At 37.9% G+C, this 21,231-nt stretch overlaps 5 protein-coding genes across 5 annotated transcripts; all 5 read left to right on the forward strand.

Moving 5' to 3' along the window:
* Positions 1 to 5,554: 5,554 nt before the first annotated feature.
* On the forward strand, positions 5,555 to 6,517 carry LOC310956439 (olfactory receptor 2AT4-like; the record flags this gene model as incomplete). Its single annotated transcript, XM_083926647.1, has 1 exon — positions 5,555 to 6,517. One exon carries the CDS (start codon positions 5,555 to 5,557, stop codon positions 6,515 to 6,517), a length of 963 nt encoding a protein of 320 aa, XP_083782773.1.
* Positions 6,518 to 9,184: 2,667 nt separating this feature from the next.
* On the forward strand, positions 9,185 to 10,192 carry LOC310956890 (olfactory receptor 1M1-like; the record flags this gene model as incomplete). Its single annotated transcript, XM_083927265.1, has 1 exon — positions 9,185 to 10,192. One exon carries the CDS (start codon positions 9,185 to 9,187, stop codon positions 10,190 to 10,192), a length of 1,008 nt encoding a protein of 335 aa, XP_083783391.1.
* A 1,871-nt stretch (positions 10,193 to 12,063) lies between these two features.
* LOC310956754 (uncharacterized protein) lies at positions 12,064 to 14,603 on the forward strand. Its single transcript, XM_083927118.1, has 2 exons — positions 12,064 to 12,156; positions 14,099 to 14,603. The coding sequence occupies exon 2, from the start codon at positions 14,135 to 14,137 to the stop codon at positions 14,387 to 14,389; it is 255 nt and encodes an 84-aa protein (XP_083783244.1). The 5' UTR covers positions 12,064 to 12,156; positions 14,099 to 14,134; the 3' UTR covers positions 14,390 to 14,603.
* On the forward strand, positions 14,172 to 16,949 carry LOC310956755 (uncharacterized protein). Its single transcript, XM_083927119.1, has 2 exons — positions 14,172 to 14,290; positions 16,622 to 16,949. Exon 2 carries the CDS (start codon positions 16,658 to 16,660, stop codon positions 16,910 to 16,912), a length of 255 nt encoding a protein of 84 aa, XP_083783245.1. The 5' UTR covers positions 14,172 to 14,290; positions 16,622 to 16,657; the 3' UTR covers positions 16,913 to 16,949.
* A 1,764-nt stretch (positions 16,950 to 18,713) lies between these two features.
* LOC310956891 (olfactory receptor 1M1-like) lies at positions 18,714 to 19,766 on the forward strand (the record flags this gene model as incomplete). Its single annotated transcript, XM_083927266.1, has 1 exon — positions 18,714 to 19,766. One exon carries the CDS (start codon positions 18,714 to 18,716, stop codon positions 19,764 to 19,766), a length of 1,053 nt encoding a protein of 350 aa, XP_083783392.1.
* Between the last annotated feature and the right edge of the window lie 1,465 nt (positions 19,767 to 21,231).

The raw sequence follows: 21,231 nt of genomic DNA on the forward strand, positions 1-21,231 counted from the left end.
CTGTGCGTGGAGGTAAGCCCCACCACATCTAAATGGTAGCACTTCACCTCCTGTACAAGCTCTGGCTCCTTCCCCCACAGAGAGGTGACATTCCACGTCCCCAGACCAAGCCTCTTCTGCCTGTGTCTGGTCCATCAACGCCGCTCACCTTCACTGCCACCCGTGCAGCAGCGCACCCGAAACCCAGCGGTTCCTCCTGTGAGTCGTGGGCCCACAGTATAGAGAGGGGCGAGGTGCCACATCACTTTTTCAGGCTGTGCCCATCCAGGCTCTGTGGCAAACCCGCCCACCAGGCCCTCCATCTAGGCCTGGCTCCAGAATGGGAGTCCCAGGCTTCCTACGGAGGTTCTCTCTTCCTCGTTCTTCCAGAAAGTCTTTTTGAACCATTCTTCATCCGCCCCCTCGCCTGAGACCACTCTGCCATGGGAGAGTCTACCAGGAGCCCCAGGCTTCAGACAACACAGCCATCAGGTTCAGAGGGACACACAAACCTCTCCACCACGATAAGGTGATTGTTCCCGGAGAGGAGTACAGAAATCCTGTGCAATAAAAACTATAAATCAAAGCTGAAAGCAGCGATGAACAGGCCCTCGCACCCGGTGCATGTCGGGGAGGGGGTTGGTTGCCGGCACTAGCGACAGTGTGCTTTAGATATTGAGAATTTAATTTAAATCTGATACATTATGTAGCACATTACCCTTTGAAGTAAGAAGAATAGTAACTAGGTTCATTGGCCAGGGATATCAGAAGCTTAAAGATCGACTACGGAGCCCAGGATTGACCAACTGATAGCACAGGAACGACACAAACACAGTGTATTCTTTAAGAACAATGATGCTTACATTTATTACAGGATAGGGAAGACAACACAATTACAACTCTTAGCCAGGTAAGTACAGAAAATAAAAAGGTAAAATAAAGTTTGCAGCCTTTTTATTCTAAAGTTCAGTTATTTAGCACCGTGGTGGAAAATCAGTCCCACCTCACTTGTGTGTGGATGGTGTGTATGCTTAACGGTGTTAAAGGATTGAGGTTCTGCGGCGTCGTATTTGACTGGCTCCAACATCAAGGTAGGTCCAAATCTCAACCTGACCTACGATTAGTAGGATCAGAGCATTCATTTTAATTTCCTCAGCTCTCAATGAATTATAGAACTTAAATAATGTTAAGTCTAGACAAACTATTTCAATAGAGAATAACTATTTTTACTGAATTACTGTTGTAATATGACATCACAATTCTCAGTAATAAAATAAACAGCATTCAAATATTCATATGTTATTGAAATAACTTCTCAAATTCAACATTATCATTCTGTGCTATCAAAATATTCTGTGCTTTTTATATAGTAAAAAGTACACACACAACATCAGATATTAAGAAAGAAAAATATCTAATGTACACAGTTGGTAAATTGTGGCTAAATGTGCTTAAAGTTCACAGATAAAGTGCTAAACACATACATAATACAGCTCAGTGTGCACAAAAAACAACAAAATAGAAAATGAACGTCTTTAAAGTGTCAGATTAATGCTACAGCATTATCTCGTGCAGGGGTCCCCAAACTACGCACATACTACACATTCGGCCGTCTGGACAACTGGAGAGGCTTGCTTAACGAACTCAAACAATCCCTCGAAACATAGCCGAGCTTTAAAAAATGCATAGAGCTTGGCAACGTGACGTCACTGCGTTCGTGTCGCAGTGTCGCGCGAACAAGCGTCAAGTGCACGCGGGCGATGAGAACAGGAGAAAAACAGACAACGAAAATGTCAAAACTGTTGGGGAAACGTAAAATAGATTCGGAGTGTAGAGTTTTTAAACAGCAGTGGACAGATGACTATTTTTTTTTCCAGTGCAAGGAAAAGGCAGTTTGGTGAAACCCACCATGGAGGGCATTATGCTAGCTTGCTCGGCCAAGTGAGGAGAGCAAAGGTGGCTTGGCTAAAATGTGGATTTGCTGCCCAGCAGAGTACAATGCTACGCCAAACAAGGTAGCTAAACTGATTGCAAGCTGTGGAAAGTTATTCAGTGATGGGGAATTTGTCAAGAAGTGTTTGGACGCTGTGGCGGAGGAGGTTTGCCCGGACAAGAGAGATGCGCCGAACGCAGTGAGTCTGTCCGCGTCTACAGTTACCAGGCGGATTGAAGAAATGGTGCATTAGGTACATGCCCAGCTGAAAGAGAAAGCTAAAGATTCTCAGTGTTTTGCATTGGCAATGGATGAGAGCAATGATTTGCAGGACACAGCGCAACTGCTGATTTTTATTCGTGGAGTTAATTTATCTTTTGAAGTGTCCGAGGAGCTGGCAGCTTTACAAAGTCTCACAGATACTACGACAGGAGAGGATACTTTTTGTAAAGTACGCTATACAATTGAAGAGTTGGATTTAGACTGGGCTAAGCTGGCTAGCATCACAACTGACAGAGCTACAAATATGGTTGGCGTCGGGGTGGCTAGTGAAAATCCAAAAAATGTGCATAATCCAGAACATTTTTGCTGCAGACATTAAAGACACCCTGCCTTCTTTTCAATTTGAACTGGCTGAGTTGCAGACCTGCGATGTGCTAAAAGAGACCTAGCCCAACATTAAAAGTTGATAAAAAAATCTGAAAAGTTTAAGACTCTCTGATCAACACCTGCACCAGTCTCTGAGACTGGCTGTAACTGGAATGGTACCTGACATCAATCTCCTCACCAGTCAGAAGCAAGCCCACAGCTCACACTGATATGGTAAGCCTGCTGAATTCAATAACTATGAATATGAAAAAATGTCAGTATAGTAATGCACTTTTCTGCTGATGGGCTGCTTGTGTTTTTCTCTGCCCTTCCTAAAGGGCCTGCATGCTTCCAGGACCACCCCAAGGTCAGGAGGAGAGATGGTGGTTGACTGCTCCCACCCTGGAGCCAGGATCCTCATCACCTCAGCACAAAAACCTTAACTCATGTAAATACAAAACCAGTTATGTTTTTTATAGACTGACCCCGGCCCCCCATCACAGAAAGGAAAGTTGATGTGGCCCCTATCGAAAGAAGTTTGGGGACCCCTGATCTAGTGTGTCTGCCTGCCCTGATGCTAATTAGCACCAGGAGCTAGCGCTCCGACATTGGCTCGTATGCTAACGGTTGGCTCGTTTTGCTATTAGCATTAGCAATTTAGCATTTTAAACCAGTTGTTCACCGATGCATTTTTCCTCCAGAGCGGCTCCTCCAACTGCGCTCAGAGAGGTCCAGGTCGTCTGAGGAATTTCTCCAACAGTTATCTCTGAGTTTTATCCACGTTTTATTTTATTGTTTCACTGTCCCAAAGTGTGTGTATCGTGACTCGTGTTCAATGCCGCTACTCTGTGTCTCTCTTTCTCTCCTAGCAGCTACAGAGCAGCCAAGCAGCCTCATTTCCTCTGACCAAAAAAGGGCATTGATGTGACTTTGGAGGGAGGGAGATACGTCCATCTGGCTGATGTGTACCTCTGGGGAGAAGTGAAGGCCAAGTAGGCAGGTACAAAAAAATTCACCCTCCTCAGTGTTGTCATTGAGAGATGACCTAAATATACAGACTAGAATGGTATTTTGTACTAGGCCTTAAATAGGTTTAATTATGCTCTGAAAAAGGGCTGTTTAACATGGGGGTCAATGAGAAATTGCTCTGTTATGCAAACTACCCCTAGTGGACACTCAGAGAACTGCAGTTTTTGACACTTCCATATTGGATCAACCAGGAAGTTGCTGGGGTTGGGGCTTGGTATATACATAGAAAGGGTAAGCTGAGGCATCCGTGTCCTTCCAGTCTGTAAAAAACTACGGACGGCCGAGAGGGACACAAAGCACTACATATAGGGTTTTGCTTAGAGCCAGCATGACGCTGGCTTCTTTGGAAGACCATGGACGTATAAAAGTATGGATGTCGTACTGAAAAAATGGCACCCATTTAATCCTATGAAAGCTGCTCAGTGGCACATGGTTGCTTTAGAATCTTGCTTCTTTCTGGTTGTGTGGCATTTTCTCTTGAACGCGGGAGGACTAAATGGATGTAAAAATGTTTCCGTTCCCGAGCCCATGGCTGAGTGCGAAGCATAAACTCGATTTTGGAAGGATCTAAAATTATGTCCACCTAGATTGTTTTTTAGTAGGGGGTCTCAAGATAGTTAGCCTTTTGATTGGTATCCAGAATTTTCCCGCAGGTATTGGAGTCAATGGGCATATTTGCTTCCGGGCCTAGGACAGGCGACACAATCAGGCGAGTGCTGCTGTTTACAGTAAAATGCATCTTAGCTTCTACTCAGATCATGCAACCATCTCACTTATCCTCCTGAAAGGAGATCTCCACTCCCCCAAATAATATATGGACACTTCTGCACCTCATTGGATTGTTTACAGACATATAAAAACAACTTTTCATGTGTCGGTATAAAACAAATGAGAGAGAGGTGAGGGTAACAGTATTCAGTCCAAGACAAATGCGAGACCTGACTTGTCAAGAGACTTCTGACCAGGTCTCATCTATCACTCTATAACACTTTCTATGATGGAGTACAGAGATGCATGAGAAGATGCTGTTAGGTGCAGGGCTGTGGGTGTATAGACAGTTTTTTACAGTTAATTTTGAAGTATTTATGTGGTAGAAGACTTTGAATATTCATGAGAGTAAAAAAAAAGTTACATGTCCTTTCAAAATGATGATGACAGAGTTATATTGATAGTAAATCTGCCTTTGCCTCCAAGCAAAGCCAGCAAAATCAAGTCTCTGTCTGTGGTCCTGAGAGCATGTCCTCATCAAACCGAACAACTGTATCATGTTTCTATTTCGTTATTAGTTCCTTAAAGTTCCTTAAAGGACATAATCAAATGAAAACAGATGGCTCACACACACTTCAAAATTGATGGACGCACAAGTTATTAATAATGTCTGATGGAAATAAAGTTTTGTTTATAAATGTGCAGAGAGTAATAAAACTGCTGCAAACATTGCTGATTAGGTTTCAGTGTCATTCATTTTAACATGCATGTTTTCCTGCTCTTGAGATGAAGTTTACGGAGGTGACGAAACATGAAACAACATTTACATGTTTGTTTTGCCTGAAAGAAAAGTTGGAAAACAACACCTGACTCTCCACGGGTTAAACCTTTGATTCTAGTAAAAGCAAACTGGTTATTAATGTTTTGCTGATTCATTTCTTAATGAGAAGACGGTGTTTTATCTCTGGAGACCAATAAAGAGAGTATAACTTCTACTGTACACAGGACAGACATGAAGACATTCAATGGCTACTGTTGGAGTCAGCATCATATGGAGCCACATTGTGTAAAACGATTATCAACAAAACAGGTGAGCCAAAAGCAGATTGTAGTCCGTTGCATGTTATATTGTTCGGTAAGAAGCAAGAAATATGGTTTCATGCCGAATGCACAAGTGTATATGTGTCAGTTTGATGTATTTATCGGATAGATAAGTCATGACATGTTTTTTTATTTTTCAATTTTTTCAGACCACATAACTTGTACACACCGTGGACCGCACATTGACCCCCAGCACGCAGCCTCTGGAGTCAAACTATGTCTTCTCTCAAGACTGTTGTAAACATCTCTATCATCATTCATCCTCCAGGCTTCTATATCATTGGATTTGAGACATTTACCTACATTCGTGTCTACATAATCTTTCTATCGTTTGTCTATGTGGTTTCATTAGTGTTCAATATTTTATTGATCTCCATAATTGCCCGTGAGCACTGTTTACACACTCCAAAATTTCTGGCTGTTGTCAACCTCGCAGTAGTTGATATACTCTTAAACACGAGCATTATTCCCAGCATGATTAAGGTATTCCTCTTAAAGGATAACTTTGTTCCATTCAATCTATGTCTTCTACAAATGTATGTCTACTATACTGTTATATCTCAGGAGGCATCTGCACTTGCTGTACTTGCCTATGACAGGTTCATTGCGATATGTTTACCTATGCGTCAGAACTTATTCAACACAGTGCCGATCATGTCCTGTATTGTCGGTGGGACTTGGGTTTACTCTCTGGGAAGAGTAGCATACAGCACGACCATCATGACTCGGCTGTCTTTTTGCAATTCTGTAAGAGTGTACAGCTATTTCTGTGACTACGCACCTGTGTTCAGACTGGCTTGTAATGATTACACATTGCAGTGGTCAGTGGCTTCAGCTTCTAGTATGGTGAACCTGATGCTCCCTTTCACTTTCATTGTTCTGTCTTATATCAGCATCCTGTTCACTGTGTTCAGGATGAAATCAGTAAGCAATAGGATAAAAACTCTTGCCACTTGCATTGAGCACATGGTCCTTGTTGCTGTATTTTACCTTCCTATATTCAGCATTTTCTTAATGGGGCTTTATGTGCGAGCCATTGACCCAGACCTCCGTGTGCTATGCCTGTCGCTGGCCTCTACCATCCCACCGTGCATCAATCCTATTTTATATTCTTTGAAAACCAAAGAGATTAAAACCAGAGTTCTGGCACTGGTACAGAGAATGAAAACCAGCCCATGACAATTTTCTTCCCCATCAAATAGCCATCTGTGGAGGATTTTAATTATCAACGGTCAAAACTGTGCATGTGTTTATGTTAATTTTGAAGAAGGCCTGAGGACCGAAACGTTATTTATACTAAAGAGAAATGCATATGGAGCCAGAGTGTGCTACACTTCACTTCACCTTTCAAGTCTGCTTCCAGTGATCAGAACCTCACTAACCAGCCTTTGTGTTGTGTTACTGTTTTACATTATATTATAGATTTTTTTTATAGTCTGTTATTATTAAACCAAAACACCAAATTCAAAAACAAAATAAATTGCATATTGCTGACTTAAAATATACTTGACTTTATTTGAATGTCATTGTATGATATTTGAGTGCTTTAATTAATTATCCTATGCTGCATGAAATACTCATATGTGAAACATGTACTGTATAAGTATCCCTCATAAATTGTCTGATAAAACAGAAGATCTCATTGTTGTGTTTGTCGGAGGTACTGCATAACTCTCAGGGTTCATTGCACCACAAAGATCAACACATGTTGACGTTTTGTTTGTCCTCTGGTTATTAAAATGCTTTAAAACTTGCAGGGGAGAAATGTTTATGTAGAGAAACTTTAGCTTTTTGACATTTAAAAAAATGTTTAAATATGTAAAACTGGATAATGCTTTTATAAACACCGCAAGGATATTAACGGCTTCAAAGGGAACATTTTGTGTTACTGTTCAGTGCAGTGCTCAAAGAAAATATGGGCGGAAGGAATAATTGAAATGCATCATTTTGCCTGATTTTGTACATCTCTTACTATGAACTGACCCTGTGACTGCACAAAACCAGTTAAAAGAATCTAACTGGCTAAAAACAATTCACAAAACAAAAAAGTCAAAGCAAACCATGAACAATACATTCAAATGATTCAGTGAGCTGAAAGTACCCACATCATCAGATCTTTATTCTAAGTCAAATGAGCACCCTGTTAGACTGAATAAAATAGTTACAAAAGTAATATTTACTGAAGCAAGATGTGTAAATTAAATCTTTTTTGAGAGTATTACAAAGTGTTCACAAGAAGATATTTGCCTAAAAGACAAAGAATTTATGTACAGTAACTAATACATTGAGTTTATAATGGCAGTAATTGTTTGTGAGTCCTTTAAGAAATCATACAATCTATAAAACACAGCAGAACTTGCAGGTTAGAGCAAAAGTTGAATGAAACATAAACACACAAAACTTTCACTCCATTGTTAATTAATTCTATTGCTAATAGGTGCACCTGAGATTAATTAGTCTGAAGTGATTACAGTTCAAGGTTTGTTTGTGAAAGGCAAGGTCATTAACTGAAATTCTCTGGTGATAGCATCACAAATTGGGCTCATAAGAACCATTTTGTTTTGGTTCACCATGGTCTGTTAATGATAAATGCATCTTCTGGGAACATTATGCAACAGTGAAGTCATTGCATGTGTTTGTCAAAGTTTACTCACTTTGAACTAATAGGTCAAAAACTCTTTAGAAAGTTCTGACAAAAGAGCCCCTCATTAAAAAAGTACAACAATACTTTCATTTTTAGATATCATTCATTCATTCATTCATAAAAACTGTAAATGAAGCATTGATAACACTGTGGATAGTTCTCCTCAACTCACATATTTTAACCACAGTCTGATTTTAACACAAGAGGTTGTGGAGGTCATTGTCGGTAATGGAGAAAAGTATTTACTGAACTCTAATTTATGCAGCACCAGAGACAAACAAGTTGACTGGATCATGTTTCTGACCACAGCTTCATTTGAAAAAAAAAAAACATTAAAAATAAAAGTTGGCCTCTTCCATTCTGTAACACTGAGACAATTTAATAATAAATTTAAAATAAATGAATCCAGTGTTATCTAATATTCAGTGGAACTACACAGTGGATATATTATGATATATCATTATAATTTTACTAAATTAAAATCATAATTAAATCTGCAATTTCTTAATTATTTCAATAATTTATTTTGATTCTTTAATATGTCTTCTTCCAGAGGAGTGGGAAAAAACTTTCAAAAATACACATGTTTATTTTACAACTCTTTCTATGGTTGTGAATAGTCAAAGCAACATTTTTTTTATGGATTTTCTATCCTTTTTCTGTTTAATTTTAATTTGCTAAACTTGTATGTTTCTTTTAATGATTAATCTAATAAAAATGAACCCTTTGTTTTAAATGTAGGACAAGTTAAATACAATAAAAAAAACCTATAGCCCTACTCTCAAGGGTCAGATTGACTTCATGAATAGGGCTTTGCATGAGTCAGTCTCAGCTGAAAGTTGTGCCTTGATTGACCTCTGGAGATCAATCAGAAGAGGATATATGTCATCGTCCACAAGTTCGCCATGCACTCCTCTGCATGCTGCTTTTAGAGCCAGCATCACGAGATAGTGCTAAACAATTCTTCACAGACAAGCTGGTAGGCTTTATTTATTGACTTGTAGCACATTCAAGCATGATTTGACTTACTAGGAGTTCTTCCCAAATGCTGCTTGGGTTGATTGTGTTTCATCAAAATTGCATGGAAATTGAAGTACATGTTCTAATGTATTATGTGATATCATTTCCTTTTTTTCCAGACTGGAGAGCTTTTAAGCACAGCGGACCAGAGGCCGTCCTCACACAGCCTGTGGAGTCAAACTATGTCTTTTCTCAGGACTGTTTTAAACGACTCTGTCATCATTCATCCTCCTGGCTTCTATATCATCGGATTTGAGACTTTTCCCTTCATCAGTGTCTACTTCATCTTTCTAGCATTTGTTTATGTGGTTACAGTGCTGTTCAATAGTTTGGTGATCTATATAATTGCTTTTAATCATTGTTTACACACTCCAAAATTTTTGGCTGTGGTCAACCTCGCAGTAATTGATTTATTCCTTAACACGTGCATTATTCCCAGCATGATAAAGGTATTCCTTGTTAAGGACAACTTTGTTCCATTCAACTTGTGTTTGGTGCAAATGTTTGCCTATTATACTTATGCATCTTTGGAGTCATATGCACTTGCTATACTTGCCTATGACAGATTGATTGCTATATGTTTCCCTCTGCGTCACAACTCAATCAACACACTTCGAAGCATGTCTTGTATTGTCGGCTTGATTTGGTCTTTTGCTCTGGGAGTAATAGCATTTTCAACAGGCATAATGACTCGACTGTCTTTTTGCAACTCTGTCCAAGTGTTAAGCTATTTCTGTGACTATGCACCTGTGTTTAGACTCGCCTGTAATGATTACACAATGCAGTGGTCTGTGGCCTCTTCACTTACTTTATTGATGGTTGTAGTACCCTTTATTTTCATTCTTCTGTCTTATGTCAGTATCCTGGTGACTGTGTTCAGGATGAAATCTTTGGACAGTCGAGTTAAAGCTCTGGCCACTTGTGTAGAGCATATGATCCTGGTTGCTGTATTTTACATTCCTATCATTGCCATTTTTACTATCGGGTTTTACTCGCGAGTCATTAACCCGGACCAGCGTGTGCTGAGTCTGTCGATGGCCTCTTGCATCCCACCCTGCATCAATCCTATTGTTTACTCTTTGAAAACCAAAGAGATCAAAATCAGAGCCCTGGCACTGGTGAGAAAAAATAGAATTGGCACAAACCAATGTAAGGGCAAACCTTGGAGGGTCCCAAAATTTAGGCCCTAAGTTAAGTGGATCATAAACAGATGGCAGTGACAGTTCTTTGTTAAAACGGCTTTAATAACAACATGTTTGTTATTTGACACGCTGATTGTACATGTGTTTTGTCAAAGTCTGCACTACACTTCTGAATTTTATTTTCAAATGTTAGGGTGCTTGCTTGAACTCCTTGGCAATGATACATTTGATGAGATGGTTCATTAATGGAAACCACTAAACAATTACTATTAACTATCACAGAGCGGCTATAAATCATATCAATGCATCACAGGGGATGCTTTCAGAGCAGCTGATGATGTCTTATTTCTGTTTCAAACGTTAATGATTTATCTTCCATTAGTTTGTTATTCCATGTGTCTTGCTATCTGATACCATGTGTTAGCAACATGCAGCCCAGTCTCCAAAAAAAAGTTGTTTTTAAAGTAGGAAACCACCTACTTTCTTTCCTTCAACACAGGGAAATGGCTATACCTGTTTATGTTTAACCTCAAAGCACTAAAGTTCGGCAAAATATAGTCTTGGTTAAATATTTAGTTCAGTATGGTTTTAGCAAAATAGTATGTTTTGACTGTCTTTGCAGCTGTGTTCAGCTATTTCTGTGACTATGCACCTGTGTTTAGACTCGCCTGTAATAATTACACGATGCAGTGGTCTGTGGCCTATTTGCTTACTTTCTTTGTAGTACCCTTTACTTTCATTCTTCTGTCTTAATGTCAGTATCCTGGTGACTGTGTTCAGGGTGAAATCTTTAGACAGTCGGGTGAAAGCTCTGGCCACTTGTGTTGAGCATATCAGCCCGGTTGCTGTATTTTACAGATTAAAGATATCGCAGGCATGGACGTGAACCCCAGTCTCCATGTGTCAAACTCTTGTATGATGAGTCATTTCATATTTTGTTAATGAAATGGTCGAAATGTTTCAAATAAAAACAAACGTTGCTACTACTGCAACTTTCTTTCTCCTTTTTTTGCATGTGTGAACTACCTGTATCCATTTGAAAGGCTCTGTTGACTCTATTAGGGAACCCAATCAAACAAGATGCTTGTATCACCCCATTTAAAAGATAGTCAGTGTTATACATTTAGTCATCTTTTTCTTGAAGGTTTAATCAGTAGCCCACCCCTAAGCCCATCAAAGCCCATTGGCCTTCATATTGTCTGGGAAATGTTTTTGTTTGTTTTTAATGTTAAGTCGAAACATTATAAATAAGGCTATCAGGCTAATATAAACAAGCAAGAAATGGACCACACAAAGGTGATGTGGTCTGCCCGCTTTACTGCATAGCTTTGAGTGTGATCGCTCTACACAGCATATGCTCTATTTAAAATAATAATAATAATAATAATAAGACATTTATTTATATAGCATCATTATAGGTTAAAGTTCATAAAATGCTTTGACAGAGGCTAAATCGGATTAAATTCCATATATATATATATATATATATATATATATATATATATATATATATATATATATATATATATATATTATACATACATACTGTATATTATTTATATATATATATATATATATATATATATATATATATATATTACATCCACATAAACAAGGCGAGATAAACGATAGGACTCTTTTAACAAACATAAGAAATAACAAGCGAATAATTAAAAATAAATGGTCAGATGATATATTGCATATTTATGTGTGTGTGTGTGTGTGTGTGTGTGTGTGTGTGTGTGTGTGTGTGTGTGTGTGTGTGTGTGTGTGTGTGTGTGTGTGCGTGTTTGTGTGTGTGTGCATGCATATATTAATTGATAGGTAAGGTACAACTTAATCACCATAAGACTTCCCTGTCCGTGGTTTTCTCAGCATGAAGCGGAACCGTGCATCGACGGAACTATTTTACGGTTACACATGCGTCCTCTGCTCAAATCTGTCCCCCGCTGAACGAAATTACAGCGTTGAATGTGTGTTTTAAAAGTCCAGTCATATAAGAGAATAAACAGGTAAGAACAAGGCAGAGTTATGTGAACATTTGTGCTCACTAGCCCCGTTTTCGATCATGTTATCGTTAGCTTACCCTTTAGCTCGTCTATGTGACATTACGTAACCTTAATGTTCGCTAAATAACCACGGTAGTTTGACACCAACGAGTGTTTTCTTGACTGTACTTAAAGGTTGAATATGTAGAATGAATCTTTATTAAAAGCTATATTTTTTAATATTTATATTTAATTCGAATTATTATTTTAACTTCTTTTACGGGTTTGACAATGACTTTTAGTCACGTTCTGTTTACATTGTACCAGCCAATAGCAGCCGGAATTGAGAGTTGCCAGAGTTGTCTGTTGTTTGATAGACAGATAGATAACTTTATTTTTGGCGCAGTTACTTTAGACTGGCACTGGGTGAAATAGAGTTTGCCAATCCTCCAGCTGTTTTTTTGTCAGAGCAGCTGAGTGACCGGAGACAGGCAAAAACGAGGGTCCATATAAGCCAAGCTTTCCCTCGATGGACTGATATAAAGGAGTTCAACGGCATTAAAACGCACGCCCAACAGTAAGCTAACTTTCGTGTTTTCTTAGCTGTAACTGCTAACGCTAACTGTCAGTCAAACTCCTCTGCAATACTTGTTTTTATGGTGCGATTTGCTGGAGGGGACGGGTTCAAACAGTCTCAAACCGACTCCGGTCTCCTGCCGGCTACTGGGCCAGGTCTGACCAATCTGGCAACCCAAGTGCTTTTAATTATTTTCTGTTTTTGCGATTACGATCTTGAGACACTAGATGGCGGTGTTCTGCTCATTCTACATGTTGAACCTTTAAGTTAAAGTAGCAATACAACTACTTAAAAATAATAAATTCCGAGTAAAAGTCCAGGTTTAAAATTTGCACTCAAGTAGAAGTACCGAGGTATTATTAGCGAGGTACAGCCTGCTTAACGTTAAACTATCAAATGTAAAAGTACTTACTGTGCAAAATCCCCCTTTTAGAGTCGCTATAGACGTTTTCAAAGTTGTAAACATAAACATTCTAAATGTGTCCAAGTTTGATTCCTGTTGCAGTGAATGTGAATGACATCACTAACAGGAAGTCAACAAGGACCATGGCTGTTGCCCAGCAATGGTACTCTGTTGAAAAGGTATATATATATATATATATATATATATATATATATATATTGTATTTTTGATGCATTAACATGTCAGCATTTAAATGTAATGCTCATTTTTTGTTTATTAATTTTAAAATTCTGAATGAATATGTATTTTGGATACTAAAATATATCAATAAGTTTATAATTTTTTGTATTACATTAAATAAATATACAAGAAATTATAAGATATATTTGATAGGAATATATGAGAAATAAAATGTATTTTGTAAGATACTTGTTAAGTAAAGTAAAAAAAATTGGTTGGGTTTTGAAAAAAAATAATAAGAAAGAAATAAGAAAAATAATAATACATTTATGACAGGAAGCTGTTAACTAACTAACAAGGAATTATGGAGAATGGATGGAGTTAAATGCGTGTATACTTCTTCCCACTCCTTTTCAGAAATGTCAAAGAGAAAAGAAAAAAGTTGTGTACAATAATAAGCATGAGTCAACTATTAACTAACTACCACTTTATTATGAGCTCAGCAGCATCACACCAGCAAGTTCAACTTTCTGTCCAACTTCTTCAAGTGTCCCCTTTATCACAACTTCCATTCAAATAGGTTCCTATCACATTAGGTTCCCTATTGATCCAAATACATCCGTGATCATGTGATACACTACAATATTACATGCGATAATACCAAATTTAATAGATACATTTCAATGCAAAGAGGCCTTGACAGTGTTGTGTGCTAAAGGAACAGCTGGAATATTTCGTGCTTGTTACTAAAACTGAATCATCACTTGTTCATGATGTTAAATAATAGAATCATTTGTTGTTTTCAGGAGACCCACTGAGTCAGCACTGTGCATTGAAACAGGATGGCATCCCCTTCACCCCACGACCGCAGCCGCAAAGATGACGATGAGGATGACCCTGTTGAACGGATGATATCCCGCACTGGCTGTGCCGAGCTACACTACGCTGTTCAGGAGTGCATGGCTGAACACCAGGACTGGCGCGTGTGCCAGAGCCAGGTACAGACTTTCAAAGACTGCATGATGAATTTCCAAATCGCCCGGAACGAACAGCTGATGAAGAAGCAGCAAACCACCGCTGCGTCTACGCCCAGTTGAACTCACACACCCACAAACACACTACTTCTGCTATACTGGTTGGGATGTGTTAAGGACGTGTTTGGTGGTGCCAGTTGGAAAGACTAATTTAATTATTATTGTTGTGTAAAATAAAGTATGAGCAGCTACAAAAAAAACCTGACTTTGACTTCCAAGTGTGTATGTGGTGGAGCGACAAATGGATAAATATGACTTATCAGCCAACAGAAACTTATCGCAGTTAGTTTGTAACTGAGAATGAGTTTGTAAGAAGAAATGAGAGTACAGAAATGCCAAAGACATGTTCGAAGGGATTTAGAAACGGTGTCTTTATTATATAGAGCTTTACCCTGAACAGCTGGGTTTAAGATTACAAATATATGTCTTCAGTACGATATAAAAGGATGTTAAACTTGTGGTGTCACCTGATTAAACCAACGGTGGTCAGAGTGGTCACCTTTGGTTGAGTGCAGTCAAACTGGCCTTTCCTCTCTGTAGGTAAGAAAGTTTGCTTTGAATAAGTTTTAAGCATTACAATCGTTAATAGGTTCACAAGAGATTAATTAGTCTCAAGTTTAAACAGTAAAAGGTTGTGGCTTGTTACCGCAATAGTCATTAAGTAGCTCTCTCTGGTGACGGCAGCATGAACTTAGCTGATTAGAACTATTGCGTTTTTGCTCCCAACGGCCTGTTTAATGATAAATGCATCATGGGAACATTATGTAACAACAAGTAATTACTCTATGTGTTTGTTTATTCACTTGGTACAAGTACTTCTCATAAAAGTTGTACAGTTAACACATCTTATGAAAGTAGTGTTACAAAAGTAATTTTTTTATAGATCTTTAGATCAAGTTTGCTGCCATCTAATGCTGAAGTCGGTAACTTTCTATTTGCTGTAAATGTCACTATATCCTGGAAGCACAATGAGACAGTCGATCTGTGAAAAAGTATTGTATTCTCTACCTCAACTTGGTCACAAACACTCATTTTACCGCTAAATGGTACACTTATATATGTATCTGAAAACACTTTATGCAAGAAATATGCAATACAGTAACAGAATTTTGATTCATATTTGATCAGTGCTGCCTCGTTTCGCAGTTTGAACACAGTTTAACAATAAAAATTAATAGAAAGTTACAGACTTCAGTTTTTACATATTCAAACCCATCAGTAACATGTATGCAGCAGTTTGTACGTAGAAATTCATAAAGCTTCCATATTTGTAAAAATTATTTTTGAAAAAATATTTAAAGTGTTTTTGTAGGGTCAATGCAACGTCATGTCCATGATCCAGCAAACATATGTACAGTACTTTTCTTTGGGGAATCACTGTATCTTTGTTTTGAAAGGATCATCATCATCATTCAAGACAATAATCAGATGAGGTAAGTTCAATCAGAGTAAACAACAACAAGGCTCTTTATGGATCAAATTAACGTCCTGAATAGGTTATTGATAAATGACGTCCTTATCTCAAGAGGTCAGTGAGGAAAGTATATCTCCCGCTTTACACAGGACAGAGACGCAGTCATTTGTTTGCTGCTTTTGGATGTGGCATCAAATAGAGCTGGTGCTGAATAATTCATTAAAGAACATCAGGTTTTTGTATTACATTAAATAAATATACAAGAAATTATAAGATATATTTGATAGGAATATATGAGAAATAAAATGTATTTTGTAAGATACTTGTTAAGTAAAGTAAAAAAAAATTGGTTGGGTTTTGAAAAAAAATAATAAGAAAGAAATAAGAAAAATAATAATACATTTATGACAGGAAGCTGTTAACTAACTAACAAGGAATTATGGAGAATGGATGGAGTTAAATGCGTGTATACTTCTTCCCACTCCTTTTCAGAAATGTCAAAGAGAAAAGAAAAAAGTTGTGTACAATAATAAGCATGAGTCAACTATTAACTAACTACCACTTTATTATGAGCTCAGCAGCATCACACCAGCAAGTTCAACTTTCTGTCCAACTTCTTCAAGTGTCCCCTTTATCACAACTTCCATTCAAATAGGTTCCTATCACATTAGGTTCCCTATTGATCCAAATACATCCGTGATCATGTGATACACTACAATATTACATGCAATAATACCAAATTTAATAGATACATTTCACGGCAAAGAGGCCTTGACAATGTTGTGTGCTGAAGGAACAGCTGGAATGTTTCGTGCTTGTTACTAAAACTGAATCATCACTTGTTCATGATGTTAAATAATAAAATCATTTGTTGTTTTCAGGAGACCCACTGAGTCAGCACTGTGCATTGAAACAGGATGGCATCCCCTTCACCCCACGACCGCAGCCGCAAAGATGACGATGAGGATGACCCTGTTGAACGGATGATATCCCGCACTGGCTGTGCCGAGCTACACTACGCTGTTCAGGAGTGCATGGCTGAACACCAGGACTGGCGCGTGTGCCAGAGCCAGGTACAGACTTTCAAAGACTGCATGATGAATTTCCAAATCGCCCGGAACGAACAGCTGATGAAGAAGCAGCAAACCACCGCTGCGTCTACGCCCAGTTGAACTCACACACCCACAAACACACTACTTCTGCTATACTGGTTGGGATGTGTTAAGGACGTGTTTGGTGGTGCCACTTGGAAAGACTAATTTAATTATTATTGTTGTGTAAAATAAAGTATGAGCAGCTGCAAAAAAAACCTGACTTTGACTTCCAAGTGTGTATGTGGTGGAGCGACAAATGGATAAATATGACTTATCAGCCAACAGAAACTTATCGCAGTTAGTTTGTAACTGAGAATGAGTTTGTAAGAAGAAATGAGAGTACAGAAATGCCAAAGACATGTTCGAAGGGATTTAGAAACGGTGTCTTTATTATATAGAGCTTTACCCTGAACAGCTGTGTTTAAGATTACAAATATATGTCTTCAGTACGATATAAAAGGATGTTAAACTTGTGGTGTCACCTGATTAAACCAACGGTGGTCAGAGTGGTCACCTTTGGTTGAGTGCAGTCAAACTGGCCTTTCCTCTCTGTAGGTAAGAAAGTTTGCTTTGAATAAGTTTTAAGCATTACAATCGTTAATAGGTTCACAAGAGATTAATTAGTCTCAAGTTTAAACAGTAAAAGGTTGTGGCTTGTTACCGCAATAGTCATTAAGTAGCTCTCTCTGGTGACGGCAGCATGAACTTAGCTGATTAGAACTATTGCGTTTTTGCTCCCAACGGCCTGTTCAATGATAAATGCATCATGGGAACATTATGTAACAACAAGTAATTACTCTATGTGTTTGTTTATTCACTTGGTACAAGCACTTCTCATAAAAGTTGTACAGTTAACACATCTTATGAAAGTAGTGTTACAAAAGTAATTTTTTTATAGATCTTTAGATCAAGTTTGCTGCCATCTAATGCTGAAGTCGGTAACTTTCTATTTGCTGAAAATGTCACTATATCCTGGAAGCACAATGAGACAATCGATCTGTGAAAAAGTATTGTATTCTCTACCTCAACTTGGTCACAAACACTCATTTTCCCGCTAAATGGTACACTTAAATATGTGTCTGAAAACACTTTATGCAAGAAATATGCAATACATTAACAGAATTTTGATTCATATTTGATCAGTGCTGCCTCGTTTCGCAGTTTGAACACAGTTTAACAATAAAAATGAATAGAAAGTTACAGACTTCAGTTTTTACATATTCAAACCCATCAGTAACATGTATGCAGCAGTTTGTACGTAGAAATTCATAAAGCTTCCATATTTGTAAAAATTATTTTTGCAAAGATATTTAAAGTGTTTTTGTAGGGTCAATGCAACGTCATGTCCATGATCCAGCAAACATATGTACAGTACTTTTCTTTGGGGAATCAATGTATCCTTGTTTTGAAAGGATCATCATCATCATTCAAGACAATAATCAGATGAGGTAAGTTCAATCAGAGTAAACAACAACAAGGCTCTTTATGGATCAAATTAACGCCCTGAATAGGTTATTGATAAATGACGTCATTATCTCAAGAGGTCAGTGAGGGAGTATATCTCCCGCTTTACACAGGACAGAGACGCAGTCATTTGTTTGCTGCTTTTGGATGTGGCATCAAATAGAGCTGGTGCTGAATAATTCATTAAAGAACATCAGGTTAGCGGCATTCAATGATTTGTTTTAGCACATTTAAATGTTTGAACTTAGTGAGAATGTGCGTTGTATGAATTTGTTATGTTTAAATGTGCTCAATGAACTGTGGTTTACAGCCTTACAGAGATCTAATGTATTATATGACCTGATGTTTGTGTTCTTCAGGCTCCAGAGCGTTTAACCAGAGTCCACCTCCAGCACACAGCCTGGGGAGTCAAACTATGTCTTTTCTCAGGACTGTTTTAAACGACTCTGTCATCATTCATCCTCCTGGCTTCTATATCATCGGATTTGAGACTTTTCCCTTCATCAGTGTCTACTTCATCTTTCTAGCATTTGTTTATGTGGTTACAGTGCTGTTCAATAGTTTGGTGATCTATATAATTGCTTTTAATCATTGTTTACACACTCCAAAATTTTTGGCTGTGGTCAACCTCGCAGTAATTGATTTATTCCTTAACACGTGCATTATTCCCAGCATGATAAAGGTATTCCTTGTTAGGGACAACTTTGTTCCATTCAACTTGTGTTTGGTACAAATGTATGTCTACTATACTGTTGTATCTTTGGAGTCATATGCACTTGCTATACTTGCCTATGACAGGTTCATTGCGATATGTTTCCCTCTGCGTCACAACTCAATCAACACACTTCGAAGCATGTCTTGTGTTGTCGGCTTGACTTGGTCTTTTGCTCTGGGAGTAACAGCATTTTCAACAGGCATAATGACTCGACTGTCTTTTTGCAACTCTGTCCGGGTGTTCAGCTATTTCTGTGACTATGCACCTGTGTTTAGACTCGCCTGTAATGATTACACAATGCAGTGGTCTGCAGCATCTTTTCTCAGTATTTTAATCCTTGTAGTACCCTTTATTTTCATTCTTCTGTCTTATGTCAGTATCCTGGTGACTGTGTTCAGGATGAAATCTTTGGACAGTCGAGTGAAAGCTCTGGCCACTTGTGTAGAGCATATCATCCTGGTTGCTGTATTTTACATTCCTCTCATTACCATTTTTACTATCGGGTTTTACTCGCGAGTCATTAACCCGGACCAGCGTGTGCTGAGTCTGTCGATGGCCTCTTGCATCCCACCCTGCATCAATCCTATTGTTTACTCTTTGAAAACCAAAGAGATCAAAATCAGAGCCCTGGCACTGGTGAGAAAAAGTACCATTGGCATACAACAAACGAACCAACACAAAAGTCATTCTTTGAGGGTTAATAAAACACAACAATATTTTAGGACCAATGTGTTTGTACAGTTAAGAGTCTGAACTGTGTGCAATCTTGATAATGTCTATATAATTCACAAAGAATAGTAAAAGAGTAAAATGAATGATACTATGTGCAAAATAGTTCAAATCAATAAATAAAAGTTAAAATATTTAAATAAATAATACTAGTAAAATACAAAAAAAAAGCAGGAATTAAGACTAATAGATAAAAATATTTTTTTTTAAATACATAAAAATAGCTAAATGAGTAAAAGTGAAAATAAGAAATATGAATTCAAAATTAAGTGGATAGAAACTTATAGATAAGTTAATAAACATAGTTAAATAATAGGATTGTAAAACAATTGAAATGAATGAAGTTGCATCATGTAATAAACTTATGTCGTTTTGGCTGTAGTGAGTCAATTGATCACTGAAAACGTCATAACAGTATAATTGGATATTTTACCACCTTTTTTGTAACATCTATTGTAGCTGTATTCCACAGGTGTTGAACAAAAAACTTAATAACAACAGAACAAAATAGAGTAGCTCCCTTAAAGCTCTGTTGCTCCTCATCCTCCACTGAAGCAGGTTTTGGGCAAACAGACATTGCAGGAAAACTATCTTATTCTTAGCGTGAACAAAATAGATCTCAAAAGATATAATTCATCATTGTTTAAATGTGTGTGTGCAGGTTTTGTGTTTTAATATCTTTAGAGGACCTTCTAAGATATCTTCTAAGAGCTGATTGTACTATTCTTGTTCAAAACCCAACTTTGAAGCTACTTCAACTGCTAAGTAATGTTATTTTTGACTGATAAAGAGTGAACATGTGTTTATTATGACGTCAACATGAAGTTCCAATCTTCAGCTATGTTTCTCATGTAGTTTGGAATTGAGTGACTGAAGTAAAAAGCTTTGCAAAATATCCTTCACTTCATTTGATGATTTCCTGCTTTAAATGTGTGAACTATTCATCCCTGTGTACGTCATTGTCTGCTAAATAATACACTTTTGATTTATTACATTTGAGTGGTGCCACAACGTTAATTTTAGCTCTAGTGTGTGTTTTGAGGAATCCAGTAAATCCAGTTATCCTGTTTTTAAAAGACTATTTGGTTGTGCAGTGCAACACCATGCCACGAAGGACTGCATGACTGAAAATCAGTTGCACGCACCAGATCCAGGTTCAGACTTTTAAAGACTGCATGGTGACTTTCCACAACACACAATCAATAAAACAGACACACTCCTGACATGACCCCCTCAGGACCCTGATTCACTGTTCAGACAAACACAGGCAGATAATATTTGATAAAAGGATGATGGATTCAAATTCAAGACCAACGTGACCATGCTGATGAATGTGAAATTCACTGACTCCATTTTACATCAGTAAAGGAAAGTACCCTGTAGAAACTGTCTTGTGCCATATGCCCCCGTGACTCACAGACCGGGTTTAAATCATCTGTAGAGAACTTCTAAAATAATAAACATTCTTTCACAGTACAGTAGCAACATG

Source organism: Echiichthys vipera, assembly GCF_963691815.1.
Source record: "Echiichthys vipera genome assembly, chromosome: 14".
In the NCBI taxonomy this organism is placed as follows: Eukaryota; Metazoa; Chordata; class Actinopteri; order Perciformes; family Trachinidae; genus Echiichthys; species Echiichthys vipera.